At 40.7% G+C, this 15301-nt stretch overlaps 1 protein-coding gene and 1 long non-coding RNA gene across 2 annotated transcripts; both read right to left on the minus strand.

Moving 5' to 3' along the window:
• Positions 1-11889: 11889 nt before the first annotated feature.
• Positions 11890-14349, minus strand: LOC120766547 (myb-like protein Q). The gene is made up of 3 exons (XM_040092127.1): positions 14243-14349; positions 13564-13743; positions 11890-13468 (listed from the first exon to the last, which is right to left on the minus strand). The coding sequence occupies exons 1-3, from the start codon at positions 14347-14349 to the stop codon at positions 11890-11892; spliced, it is 1866 nt and encodes a 621-aa protein (XP_039948061.1).
• A 251-nt stretch (positions 14350-14600) lies between these two features.
• On the minus strand, positions 14601-15070 carry LOC120766588. Its single transcript, XR_005704609.1, has 2 exons — positions 14914-15070; positions 14601-14852 (listed from the first exon to the last, which is right to left on the minus strand). It is a non-coding gene; the product is annotated as an uncharacterized LOC120766588 (long non-coding RNA).
• Between the last annotated feature and the right edge of the window lie 231 nt (positions 15071-15301).

Raw genomic sequence — 15301 nt, forward strand, 5'->3', positions numbered from 1 at the left:
GTGTGTGTGTGGGAACTTACATACCAAATGAATTGTTTCAACTCATCTAAAATGTATTACAGTGCGCGTGTAAACACTGTGACAACTAAACAGCATGGCAATAGGGACAATAGTTGACTCACAACAACAACACTAACAACAACAAGCACTGTGAAGTGTAGTTTATAAGCAACAGGAAATAGAAAATAAAAGTGAAAGTGGAAAATTGCATGGATCATGGAAATTCTTTAACTCGAAAATAAAGTAAATAAAGTGTTTGTAGGTAGAAACCCCACCGGTCAACTCTTCTTCCAAAACGGTATATTACCATTCAAGGGTACGAGGAGATGCAAGTGAAAAATACCAGAAATTTTTAAACACTGATCAGACGTCGAAAGAAAGAACGTCGGAGAACATTTATATTGTACATATTATATCACCAAACCGAGCTCTGTCAATTTAGCCATGCCCGTCTCTCTACTATATAAACGCCAAGTAGACCCTTCGTTTATGAGCTATCGATCTGAAAGTTTGCACCCGTCCTTTTGTCACCCAGAAGCTGCTCTTATGCCGAGACAGTCGATATCGGACAGTTATAGCATATAGCTGTCATACAAACTGAACGATCGCAATCAAGTGCTTGTATGGAAAACTTTCACATTTGGCAAGATATATTCACGAAATTTGGTATATGTTATTTTCTAAGGCAACAATGTAATCTCCGAATAAATTGTTCAGATCGGTTAACTACAGCATATAGCTGCCATGCAAACTGAACGATCGCAATCAAGTGCTTGTATGGAAAACTTTGTCATCTGACGAGATATCTTCACAAAACTTGGCATGAGTTATTGCTTAAGGCAATTATACAATCTTCCCAGAAATTGTTCAGATCGGGTCACTATAGCACATAGCTGCTATACAACGTGGATAGCCGAAATAAAGTGCTTGTATGGAAAGCCTTTTTATTTGACGAGATATCTTTCCGAAATTCAGCACAAATCATTTACTACAGCAACCCTGCAATCTGTGAAAAATTTGTTCAGATGGCATCTCTATAGCATATAGCAGCTATGCAAACAGAACAACAGGAATCAAGCTCTTGTATAGGAAACTTTTTTGTTTGACGAGATATCTTTCCGAAACTTGACATGAATTATTGCTTAAGAGAATTACGTAATCTTCGAAGAAATGGTACAGATCTGTTTAGTATAGCATATAGCTTCCATACAAACTGGCCGTTCAAAATCAAGTTCTTGTATGGAAACCTTTTAATTTCTATATTGAATTCGAACTTTAATGTGACTAAAGTTGAATTTTTTAATAATTAAAATAATTTCAATATAGCCAAAAATATATAGTATATTATAACTTTCAATTTCCTCCTTTCATAGCACCAAGCTGGAGAAAGTCATTGTCCTTGAACTTCTAAATTCTATTTTTTATGTGTTGAACTGTTCTACTGATTTAATTAAATCATAAATTAATAATTACTCACACTAAAATCCATAGCAGGCATATTTGCGCCAAATACATGACATTATACTCTCCACATATTATAAGGTAGGTCTGCCCTTGTGCTTTACGCTCGTACATTATCCTTAACAAGTGAGGAAGGACGCCAGTTGCTGGGGTCATCCTTTGGCCATTTCCGGTGTGTAAGTGAAAAACTTTATGGCATTTACTTGTGGCTATTTTTCTCATTTTCCACAATAAAGCTATTTTCTTGCTGCCGCAATTGTCACTGCCACACAAAATTATACACATACGAGTATTTTCCTCAAGCTCATCCGAAGCATATATTTGTACACAAGGCACTTATTTGAATAAAACTCTGCATGTGTGGGTGACTTGTGCATATGTGTGTAGGTGTTAGCATAACAGTGTATTGGTCAGCCATAAATCTCGAACTGGGTCATCAAGCCACTTTGTCACTATAATTCACTGCATGGATTCAGTTAAATCGCTGCGAACTGCGCTGAACTGCTTGACGTCGAGGTGAAGCTTGTTCTGAGGATGAATTCTCGAGGTTTGTTTTAGGAGGAAAATAGAAAAGAAAGATTGATTTATGAAATCGAAGTTCAATGCTTTAAGCAAAACAAATTTTGAGCCACCTTCATGCAGTAGAAACTTGATCATGTGTTACTAATATACGCGGCAGACAGACATTTTGTACTTTGGCTGACTACTATTAAAAAAGTGCTATTTTTATGGCTGTGTGAGTGCGTTTGTGAGATCTTGCATGAAAAGATATAGGATCTAGCAACGAGTCGAAATTATTAAAATTCACTACCGAAATTCGGAGTCAGTTGCCTCAACCTTAAGAGCGCTACGCTCATTTTATGGTCGTCACAATCGTACTGTCAGATCAACAATTGAGGGTCTAGTGGAAAAATTTGAATCCACAGTCACAGTACAAAATGTAGTGCCGAGAATATTGCTGCCGCTGGCGCATCAATTGAGGAAGATCCAAATCAGTCTCTCACATGTCCTTCTCAAGCGTTGGTCATCTCTGTGACGTCGTTGTGGCCAATTTTGCAAAAAGATCTCGGCCTACATCCTTACAAGATCAAACTGACGCAAGAATTGAAGAAGCTTGACCTACAGAATCGTCCTATGTTCTTGAATTGGGCTGAGCAATAATTTGAAAATGATCCGGACTTTCATCGAAAAAATGACGCTCATTTCTGGCTGAATGGCTTTGTCAATAAGCAAAATATGCGTTATCGATCAGGAAGAAATCCACACGTACTCCATGAGTCATCATTGCAACCCGAAAAAATTAGGGTTTGGCGGCGTCATTGGGACGAACTTCTTCCGTGATGATCAAGACCGGCACGTTACTGTGAATGGGAATCGCTACCACTCAGTGATAACCGAATATTTTTGGCCTGAATTGGATGATATGGACTTGGACAATATGTGGTTCCAACAAAACGGCACCACAGACCACACAGCGAATGTCATAATCGATTTATTGAAACCAAGTTTGGTGAACGTATTATCTCACGAAATAGTCAAGTTAATTGGCTGTCTCGGTCGTGCGATTTGACGCCATTAGACTATTTCCTGTGAGTCTACGTCAAGTCTATGGTCTATGTCAACAAGCCAACGATTGATGAATTTCGTACGAATATCAAATGAGTTGCAGCAGTATTGGCCGATTTATGCTTGAAAACCTTCGAAAATTAGGTTCAGCGTCTCGACTTTTGCAAGTGTGCCCGTGGTGACCATGCAAAAGAAATCGTGTGCCATACATAATGGAAGCGAATGTACTTTCGCAGGTATAAGGAATTTCATTGATATCCCAAAAGTCGCTTTCTTATCAGACAAGTTTGGATGCCTGGCCATAGGGGTGTCGATGTTAACAGTCGATGAGTTCGAATGACAGAGTACGTTTGTCTCAATTATGTCGCTGGGTATCTGTTGTTGTCTAGCGTCTTAGGGCTGGACCTCTGGACTTCGTGTTTGATTCACAGGCGCTGATCACGAACTAGCAATATTCTTCCGGTCTAGAGTCGAACACAGTAGTCCTTTCGACCAATACTTAGAAGTATTAGGTACCGCAATGGATCGGTGTTTTCAGCTATCCAAATGGGATCTGTTCTCATTGGCTTTAATGTTGTTTTATAACCTTACTTATAAAAAAATCTTAATTTCTAAAACGAGTTATCTGTAAGTGATTTTATTAGCTCCCTTCTCAACTCTACAGTACTCTCTAGAATCACTCTGTTTTATAAGATTATTCAAGCAATTCGCAGTGTGATCAAAAACTTACAGTTATCCAATGTTTGGCAAAGCACAACAACCAACATTTATCTCGAACGTGTAAAAGTTCGCTCGATGACCACTTAATATGGCAATTTTAGTAGTCTTCTAATTAAAATAAATGCTAATTTGTTGGCAGCAAAACTACAAGGCGAACCACAACATTGCAACACCCAACAATTTCCACGCACACACATACACTCATACGCAGGAGCAATAAACTGCAAATAGCGTAACAACAGTGGTGGAAACTTCGCACGCCCAACACGGCGTATGAGCAACCCAAACGAGCAGCTACAGACGCACACAAAGCCAAGGCACAGCTATTATTGCGGAAAGTGTAAATACAGCCACAACAAATGCGGATATTCAACGCAGCTCATATGCACCGTTATGCAGGCTGCAGGCAGCTGCTTTGCCACATACGCAAAGAGTGCGGCAAAAGAGCGAATTTCGGCTAAATTGTCATTTTGTCGTATTTCCAGCTCAGCAGGGCTTATTTGTCGATATACTGGCAGCTGTGTGCCAGCGTGTGTGGGCGGGCGCGCATGTGCTTACGCTGTGAAATACAAGGCGCACGTGTGCAACACTGCTTATGGCCACCAAGACACATGTAAAGAAGCAGATTCGTGCAAGCAGGCACACACAGATAAACGCACGAGCGAAGAAACCGAAAATGTCTGTAAAACTGCAAATGAAATTTAACTGAAATAAAACCCTAATTTATGGATAACAATGTGTGCGTGTGTGTGTGTGCGTGATGGTTGTTGTGTATTTTGCATGGCGTTGTGCTTCCCATGTGGCAGCTTCATGCTCCTTCGCATTCGCTTTTGCTTTCGGCAGCCGCAGCACAACAATGACACATTTTGTTTTTGTCGATACGCTTGTTGTTGTTTTTGTCGAAGTTATGGATTTTCGTTTTTATGCCACACGCAGACACCACCAACAACAACAACGCGTTGCATGTTGCATTATGAAATGCTGCTGCTGCAGATTAGTTTTCCCAAGTTTTTCAGCCGTTGCTGTTGCAAGCGAAATTATGTGCTTCTGTGTGTGTGCCATGTGTATTTGCACTTGTGTGTGTATGCGTGTGAGTTTTTGCAAGTGCGTTTGCAGTTTTTCTGCAAACGTAAAATATTTAACCCTTTCGCACATTAGCACTTGCCACAATTCTCAACTTTCAAACTAAGTACGCACTTACTTACAGCCACACACACACAGACACATAGATACATATTTATCTCTCTAGCAGCGTGTGTGCGTGTGCCGGCGTTAGATAAGCAGCTGTGGTGTGTTGCAACGCAGGAATAAATAGCAAACATAAATGAGTGCAATGCCGGGCTAGTGTTGCATGTGGCACAAAGCGAGAAATGCGGCGCTGCAAGGGTTGCGGTAAATGTGGAATCCTTAAAATAATTATGTGAAATGTTTATCGCGTTGAGTGCAGTTATGTGTACCGACTGTGTAAGTGCTCACCTACATTTATCTACTTTCAGTAGTTGCATGCCGCAAATCCGCTTCGAGAGCGCTGCAAAAGGGGGAATGCAACAATGTCAGCGCTGAGTTGTTGTCTTTGCAAAAGAAGGGCAATATACCGGTTGGCACTAAGCGCACACTTTGAGAAAAAATGTGGGGCTCATAAATACTGTAATTTGTGATTTTTATCAGTTTTGTAGATGCTAGTAGCTCAGAGCCTTGTACCTTATGATAGGAAGTGAAATTGGAGGACCTTCAAAAATTTAGGATGTGTATGGATGTATTTCGTACTATCTAAAAACTTGTTTGTATGTTATTAGGTGGCAACGCTAGCCCCAGTAGATTTGAGGTATTTTTCTAGTTAAGTCACATAACTATTATAGAGTGCAGAACTCGACTAAAGTTCTTACTGAACACTGTCTAATAGACATCCATTTAAGATAAAAATCTTGTCGAACCATAGTTTTCAAAGCTTCGCCACTTTCTCCTCCACTGTCCAGCTTTTGCATGACTGAGTCTGAAGCATAGGGGTAGCCTTACCTTCGGCAAACCGGATGATAAAGCCGAAACTGACAATATTTGTAGACGCATCATCGATGTGTAATGGTGTTGTGATCCAGTATTCAAGAGTATTTAAGTAACACAACGAACCGACGTCCTAAGCTATCAAAGTGACATAACTGTTAGTAACAACCTCTTAACCTAACCCAGCCAAAGAATATAAAATTTAACGCTGTCAATAATTAGTTTCCACATCAGTAACCAAGGTCTCGAAAATTGGGGCTTCCAGGCAGGAATTTTTCACGGATTTTTTAATACTTAGCCGGTGGTTCCCTGCGAGAGTCTTGAGTTGAGAGTATGTTGGGTTTAGCGAATTAAAGTTCCGCACTCCGATTTTCGATGCTTCCTCCTACTAAATATAGAAAAGGAAAATTTCATTAAATAACTCCCTGTTATCCAAAAATATTTCTCTTTTACTTCTCCCTTAAATGTATGGATCCGAGGCAAATATAGTAATGATATCATCAAACCAATAGCTCCCTGAAATTCAAAAGCGGTTCAAAAATGGTAATAAAGTCTATTGTTTGTTTAAGTCAAGTCACATACCTATTATAGGGTGCATAACTCGACTAAAGGTGTAAATTTTCAGTTACCGTTGAAATAAAAATGGCTCAATATTTGTGCGACAGCTGCAGTTGCCATCTTCTAGTGATTTCTCTGACAAACTTACACAATTTAATAGAACCGTCAATTTTTACAAACAAAAGTGTATATATTTAAGAAAGCGAAGACTCACACCCACAATTGGGGCAGAAACCTGACTAAACGTATTAGCTCCACACCATAAAAGTGCTACTAATCTCTAATTTGCTAAATGAAAGAAAAAATTGAATCGTTCGAAAAATGATTGGAATGAAATGAAGTCTCCCAGAATTCAAAGTATATTATATGTTTTGTAACGAAGCGATTTTACATTTGCCGTTATAAATGAATGCCAGCAGCCACAATCTGTACGGAATTTTATTGCGCTTAAATACTACCTTTCAGCGAAAGACCTAAACTGTACTTAGTGGTTCCCCCAAAACTGTTCAGTGTACCGGATTATAGCACCTGTGGGAACTAAGGCGCTTGCCAGCTGATAAATGCCGTTAATGGAAGTAGAAGTGTGGCAAAAAATCGGCATCAAGCTAATTTAAATGAGAGAGTGCAGTTAACTATGTTTCGCCATAGTTTTAATTTTTGCGCACAATGCGAATGGAAGGCTTCATATGAAATCGGTGAAAGTTCAACGGTACGCAGCAACAAGCACGGCAAGTGCAAAGAAAAACAGCACTTTAATGCGATAAGTCCCACATTTGCACGGCGGAGGCCCAAGCGCTGCTTTAATGCGCGTCGTAATCAAGCAAAGCGAGCGGGGCGCGCGGCACAGGGGCATGCGGTGAGTGCTCTTAAGTGTTTACGCGCCGCACACTAACCGACAACTGCGTTTGCGGCAGTGGCAGCGGCAGCAACGCCGACATCGACTGCGTGAGGGCGCGGAGGCAGGAGACATTGTTAAAATAACGCACTGAATTGCATTTTCAATTTACTTATCTGCGAGCAATCTCCGTGAATAGAAGTGACTTTGTGCGGAGCGAGCGAAATGCCAACGTGTCTTACAAATTTGATTAAATGTCGTTCGCACCGGAAGTGCTGCGGTTGCGTGCGATCACGCGCCAATGACTGAGAGTGTGTGCTCGCGTACATGCGTGCGTGTGTGTGTGTGTGTGTGCATGTGTCATTGCGCTATATGTCAACTGTCAACACCTCATTTGCAATTAAAGGATGAAAAATAAATAAAATTTATAGCGCGACGCTCCACTCACAAACTTGAAGCTCACTGCACCATGCGCCTGTATGTGTGTTGGTGTGTGTGCGAGTTGATGCAGTGGCGTTAATGTCGTTGCACGCAGCGCCGCGCGCCACTAACGCCACTTGGCGTCATCAATAATCAATAAAGATGCCAATGTGGAATAAAATGTATGCGCGCGAGAGAGGCAGCGGCGGGCGGCCAAAGCGGTGAGGGGAATAAAATAAAATAAAATTTTCGCCCGACAGTATTCCACTCAAAGGGTAATTTAAAATTCCTTTTTTCGGCAATGTGTGCAGCGAGGACACAAAAGTGCTGTGGCATAGAGACTGACGCTCGGCAGCCACTGAAAGCTGACAACTGCCAGCCATGCTGGCGCAAGCTGTTGCAAGCCGCTCACATGCCCCTATGCATACGCAAGCAGTCGGTGTATGAGTATGTAGCTGTGATGGCACTTTTTGCTTTTTACATATGTATTTGGAAATTCCTTTTCGTATTAATTTTTATTGCAATCTTTTGCCTTCGTCCCGAACGTCAGCTTGGAGCACATGCCTTTGTGCGGCTGCCACGCACATTCGCTGCATCTGCATAACTAAGTGCAAAGGCGTTGCCACCACCAACACCCGTGTCACAAGCCGCCGGCGCTTTCAAGTGCCAATCGCTGTGGCCGTGTCAGCAATTGCTTTCAGGGTTGCAGCCACCTTGTACCTTCTTTGTAGTACTTCCAGTGTCCTGGCTCATGCAATGTCACACACTACGCCGCATGCTAATCCCTTTTAATGTTTCTATTCACAGCGTTGTGAATTCACCTCAATACCAAAACCTTCTCCCAGTCGACAGCAGTTTTTGGGTGCTCACACTTGCATAGAATTCCTTCGACTTTTTGGTTTTCTTTTCTGGCAATAAGCTGGAAATTAATAAGACTTTGATCGAGTATCGAGCTCACCTTTGTACTCAACCGCTTTTGTGTTTCAGCTTACGGATTAAGTATATACTTTATGCGTTTGACTTATCACTCCTTCGAAAATATTACACTTCAGTTAAGAAGATAAATTTTTAATCCTTTTCTCTTGCTCAGATTACCTTCACATCGAAGTGCTTGTGTATATTATACAAAGTAAATGTCACTGAATTAAGTACAGATTCTCTTAAAAAGTATTACTTTTTTTATAATTCAACGGGAAAAATCATTAAGTGGCTATAACCGAAAGAAAGGGATACACAAAGTTGCTACTTTATCATGTTATTCAAATTCAAAATCAACTAAAAAAACAAAGGAGTTAACTTCGGTTGCATCCGAACTGAAATACGCTTCAGAAATACAAAAAAAATCCTTACAAGAACTTTAGTCGGCCAGATGATTGATAAAAATATCTCGTTCCACATAAGCACTTGATTCCGATCGTTCAGTTTGTATGGCAGCTATATATTATAGTGATCTGATATTGGCGGTTCGGACAAACGATGCGCCTTTTAAGGAGAAAAGGTCGGTTGCAAAATTTAACATCGATATCTTAAACACTAAAGGACTGGCAAGCTTATACATATGTATACAAACCGACTCAGTTCGTCATGCTGATCACTTATACAAGGTCTGTCGCAAAAGAAACAGAACTTTTTAAATATAACTGTTTCTGGTGGGTATATGAAATAAAAAGTTTGATCTCTTGTTGACATTTGGTAAAAATTTTAAGCCAATTGGATAACTACAATCGATGTTATCGATCAAAAAGTGATAGCAGCTTTTGGTCAGCGGTCGTAAAATGCAAAGAGCAAATATTAAATTTTGTTTTACACTTGGGAAAACGTTTACTGAAATACATATTTCAAATGATGAAAAAAGTTTATGGTGATCAGTGCCTATCCCGTAGTAATGTGCAAGAGTGTTTTAAGCGATTCCACGAAGGTCCTGAGGACCTCTGTGACGAAGTCAAAAATAAAGACAATGCTGATTTGTTTTTACGATTCCGAGGGTATTGTTCACCGAGAGTTCGTCCACCTGGCTAAACGATTAATGCTGTGTTTTACCTTGGTGTTATGAAGCGTCTTTTGTCACGCATTCGTCGTGATCGACCACAATACCGTGAGGCAGGGTCCTGGCGCCTGTTGCACGATAATGCGCCGTGTCATCGGTCGACGCTTGTCACTGATTTTTGACAAAAACTCGCCATAAATATTACCCATTAATCACTCCGCCTACTCACCTGATCTGGCACCCTGTGATTTTTACCTATTTGGAAAACTTCATTTGCCCATGAAAGGACACTGGTTTCAGAACATTTCAGCTATCCAAAACTCGACGACCGACCAAGAGCATTCCGAAAAATGACCTTTAACACTCATTTGAAATGCTAATTGACCGGGCTAAGCGCTGTATCGAAGCACAAGGAAACTACTTTGAATAAAACAATATAACTTTTGAAAAATATTAATTTTTTGTTATTTTTTTTAACAGTCCTGTTTCTTTTGCGACAGACCTTGTACATATACATATACATTTTATAGGACCTCCGATGTTTTTTTCTGTGAGTTACAAACTTTGTGACAAACTTAAAATATTGTATCACCATAAGTAAAGGGTTAAATTTGTTGCCTTCAGCTGTTTTTGACAGCTCTTCTTTACATCTAGCAAATATTGATTTTCAGCAATAGCTAGTTCCGTTCGCTACGTTTTAAATGTTTATCACCGCAGAGTCCATGACATTTAACTTTATTAACTTTAATTCTAAAAACATTGCTTGGTCGATTTGAGTATAGAAAAAAGAGATTTTCATTCACTATATCCTTCGTGTCTTCAATGCTACACACCGTCCATTTTTTGGTTCATATGTATCGTCGGATATTCCCAAACAACTTGAAATAATATCCACAAACTATTTCCAATTATCACTCCAATAACACCAATAGAAAGGTTACTCAACCTACCACCAATCGACATTGCAGTGAAAAGCTGTGCAGTGAAAAAATCTGCAAGATTGGCAATATTAGGTGAATTCTTCACAATAACCTTCTAACATAGCTCAATAAGCAAACAGTTGGTGGATAAACTAGACCACATATCACATCCGGTCTTAATGCTCCATTTTGGAGAGAAAGTTTCTAGTCACATTAAAAGAGGATGGATGATGCAGGAGAATGGGATTTGTCAGCAGAGCTTACAACATCACAGCCTAATCAAAAATGTCTAATGGAGTTTCTAAATTTGTTTCATCAAAATCGGACAAGTGGTTCGCGAGTTATGTTAAATTACGTTTTTGCCAAAATGTTACAACTAAGCGAAAAAACATCAAGATAAGGAAAAAATTTAAAAGGTCATAAAAAAAACTGACACGTACGAACGCCAAACCCGTTGAGAGTTTTACTATACTGACCTAGTACCATCACCTTGACTTGGAATTTTTCACCCCCCAGACAATAATCCCAAAAATGTTCCACAGTATAATGTAATAGAAGAGGGAAGGCAGTCGATATAACGGCTGATAAAAAGAAGCTATATATATACCAAGTGCTTGACCACAAAGAAATTTCATGAAACGAAATAGCTGATAAGATTGCCATATCGGTCATCCATCTGGCTACCAAGGGCTAACAAACAAGTACAGGAAATATGGAAGTCCCTAAAAACGATACACAAAGAAATTTCCGATAGGGCTGACATACAGCATGTACAAGAGCCACACACGCTTCTTACTCGCACAGTCTCGAAAGGACTGCAGGATCGTTGTTGGCCTCATTACAGGTTACAACCTACAACTCATGCGAACCGGATGGGCATAAGTAACAATGATACATGCATTAAGTGCATGAAAGTAAGCATGAGAAAGTCACTGGACAACCTTCTATACCTCTGTTCAACCATTTCAAGAACTCATCTTAGATATCCAGCAGTTTCGCAGCTCAAAGGACTAGATGAAGTATCAAAATTAGATTTCAAGTCGCTATTAGAGTTCAGTTCTAACACTTCTGCTCAAATTAAACTGAACCCTCCATCTGGTTTTACAGAGGTCTATGTATGATGTGATAGCACGTCAGTATACTCTAACCTAACCTAGTTCAAAGTAGCTTCCGGCTCAAGGGAACCAAACCTATTGACCCACGATGATCTGAATATCTCACCAAATAGAGCTTAGAGTAACTTGTTTTGAGTTGTTTGTCCAACTGACGTTTTATTTTATTATTATTTTTTTCAGACATCCAACTTCGAGAAAACCACTTTAAAAGTTCTGACGTTAAACATTGGTTAGCTAAGTAGAGTTTTACCCCTATATAAATTTTTAATAATTATGTTCCCAAAATTTTACGAGGTTGCAAGTTTTCTATAATTTTCTCTCGGAACGTGTATAAAAGGAGTCTTCATATCGGCGATCGTCATCATCGTCGAGGTCACCAAAGTTATTATTTCCACTCACGTGACCCTTTGAAGAGTCTGAAGACCAGGTATACGATGACAGTGGAGAGCTGCTTGAGCCACGTCTAAATGGTGAAGAAGCTGGGCTGTAAGACCATGGATGCGATGCCTCACTATAACCCCTATTGGGAGGTGATGGACGACGATGACTGGCATAGCTTTGATGTAGATGAGATTGGAACGAAGACTGTTGTTGAGGGTGATGAGCGGGATAATGATGCTGAAAGTGATCGTGAGGTGGTAGAGCGACCGGTTGCTGATTATGGTGATGCTCGTGATATTCTTCATGATGATCCGTTTGTTGTTGTTGATGTGCATAGTTGTCATTTGGACGATTTTCATGGTACTGTTGTTGTTGTTGAAACTGATTATGGACGGGATGCTCATGTTGCTGGGGCTGTTGGATTTGAGACGGAGGTTGTTGTTGTGGAGACTGAGCTTCATACTCCTCCTCTTCAAATTGTTCGGGTGGATATGGGCGTTGTTGCTGGTGCTGCTGATGATGCTGTTGATGCTGCTGCTGGTAATAATGTTGTTGATTGAGGCTGGTGGCGGAGTTTATTGTTTGATTGCGGTACAGATAGGGTGGGTCATACAATTCTGGACGTGGATCGCGATTAGCCGTTATTATTGTTGGAGTGGGTGAAAAAGGATAAGTGTCACCATGTTGGCTAGCACCGTATGCTTGATTGTTATTGTTGTTGTGCACGTTCTGGTTGTGTTGGTTCTGAATCACCGCTGCGCCACCATGATGTTGCTGTCCACTGCTGACACCGTTGGTGCCATAACTGTATTGGGGTTCTCCGGGTTGGCGATTGCCATTATCGCTGCCACCGTGATTGTTATTGTTGTAATTACCAATGTGGTTGTTGCTACTGGCAACTCCAGCGCCACCAGCAAAATTGTTGCCAACATTCGCAGCACTGGACGCACCAGCTGCGGCACCACCGCCACCATCACTGTATGGCGATGTTTGTAGCGTCACACTGGCCAAACCGGGTGCTCCCGCCGCCACTGAGCTGCTGCCCGCCGACACCAAAGTCTCCGGGGCCACGACAATATTCGCGCCCGATGTGAATGCCGACGCCGGCGAACTGCTCTGCTCACGCGAGTTCATTTCCGCCAGCTTCGTGTTGCGATTGCGCACCATATTCGTCGTCATCACCATCACAGTGGGATTCATGGCTTCCATATTTTCCTTGAGGCAGCTCTGCAGCAGATTCACAAAGAAGAAGAACGCCAACAAAGTTAGTGCGTTCATTGTGGAGGCATTACTGTCGCTAGTGCTATGCTTCTTTTTGAAGCCCTTGGTCGGCACGGTCGGATGGGGACGGGCATAGATCTTTGGCGGAGATGGTGCATAGCCGCCATAACCGCTACCGGCTGTGGCATGATGTGAATACGAACCACCGGTAGGCACATGTACCGGTGCATGTGCAGGATGATAGCCATAACTGCCAGCTCCTCCGCCATGGGCGGCGCCATAACTGTTAGCAAAGCATTTCGAGAAATAAGGAGATACGAGTCAAAAAATTAGGGCCTGCTGAGTGAGTTCAGGATTTTTGTAGAATTCTATACTAACCCATATCCTGAGGGTCCAGTACCACCGCCAGTGCCTGTTGGGTCATCGCCCCAGCCTGTTCCCCCGCCACCACCGCTTGGATACAAGCCACGCAAATTTGTTGCTTCGTCCATCTCGCCCATTTCCGGTGACATTGGATACGTCATATGACTTGGATACCTGGCGCGATCTTCAGCACCTCTGCAAAGGAACTTGAGGTGATAGGAAGTTGGACCGTCGAGTAATGTCAACAATTTAAAATATTCAATTATATTTAGGCATTAAAAGTGAAACCAGGAAACGGCATTTCTATCTCAGCCTCACTAAAGTTGTTTTATATGTTGTTCCTGTCTCGATGTTTCTTACTAAACTTACACAATCCGCTGGTGTTCTGGCCGACAGTCGGCTCTACGTAAATGGTAAGCAACTGGTCTTAAGTTATGTTAAGGACTGTCCCATCGGTAAAATTCTTTGTTACTATTAGTGGGATATTTTTTGGTCTTAGGTTAGACTTGGTACATAGGCTGATTCTACGTTCTTAAGTCTACAAAATCTGATATTTTCAAGAGGTTTTAACTTTTGGAGTCCATACAATAGCTCAATCTTTTTAGTTATACTACAATATTCAATAAAAACCGTTAATGTCTGGTACTAGATGTCATCTTGATAAAAATTTTTACAGTTGCACTTGAATACTTACGAATATTGATCCATATCAAGGCCAGTGGCGGCCGAAAAGGGATTCACCGACACATCACTGTATGTTGGAGCATGATTTGGGGGCAGGTTCACATAGTCCGCAAACATTTTTACCCTTTTACGATGCGCTATTTTTTCTAAAGCTATAGTTGTATGTCTAGGAGAAAAACAAATTTCGCCGTCTTTCAACTGTAATAAAAGAGATTAGAAATACAGGCTTCTTAAGCTTAAATACATTCTTCGTAAGGATAAGTTATGGAATAAGCTTCACTTAAACAGTTAGGAAAAGCAAATTTGGAAATTCAAAAATTATGTTTCAATAATCTATTCTAGTAAAGATGTTCAAAATGTACGCCAAATTTTGGTTTAACATATACTGATTTTATTCGACATTGGAATAAAATACATGTCTATTGTTATTGTTATATCTAAGCACAAAATGTGGTTCATGTCCGTTATCCAGATATAGTTTTCTTGTGGATCATGCACAACAACTATTCCGGCGACTTGCAAAAAACGAACACATGGCTATTAAAGAATATTTTCTCAAATCACTGCAGATCACTGATAAATAATCACGTTTTGAGGTTGTAGCTTGGTTGAGGTCATATCTACGGCGAGAAATTATTAAAGAATGAGTTTGCGGTTTATTTGCTTTAAGCTCTCTCTTACCTGGGTATAGTCATAATCAGGTAGTTGCACTCGCATGCGCCTTCGCCATGCAATAAACAATGCATAGGATCATTAGAAAAAGTCTCCGAGGTGAATTTAGTACAATTTTCTTTCAAAAAATAATAAATGAATGAATGATAATTTGAGGCCGACTATGATTTGTTCAAACAAAAATAATTGATATTTATTTTTTTACAAGTGGGAGATGTGAAGTGTGTTAAGTAAAATTCAAGTTGCTTCAGCATGGCCTGGAGCAATGGCCTCTGGCGGAAGACCTCATGTTTTTTAAAACTAGCAACACAGCGCACACCACAGAAGTGCTTTGGAGAGAGACCAACAATTTTGATTTTTATTCGAAAAATAACTAAGTAACCTAGTAGGGCTTTTC

This window comes from Bactrocera tryoni, chromosome 1, assembly GCF_016617805.1.
Source record: "Bactrocera tryoni isolate S06 chromosome 1, CSIRO_BtryS06_freeze2, whole genome shotgun sequence".
Taxonomy (NCBI): Eukaryota; Metazoa; Arthropoda; class Insecta; order Diptera; family Tephritidae; genus Bactrocera; species Bactrocera tryoni.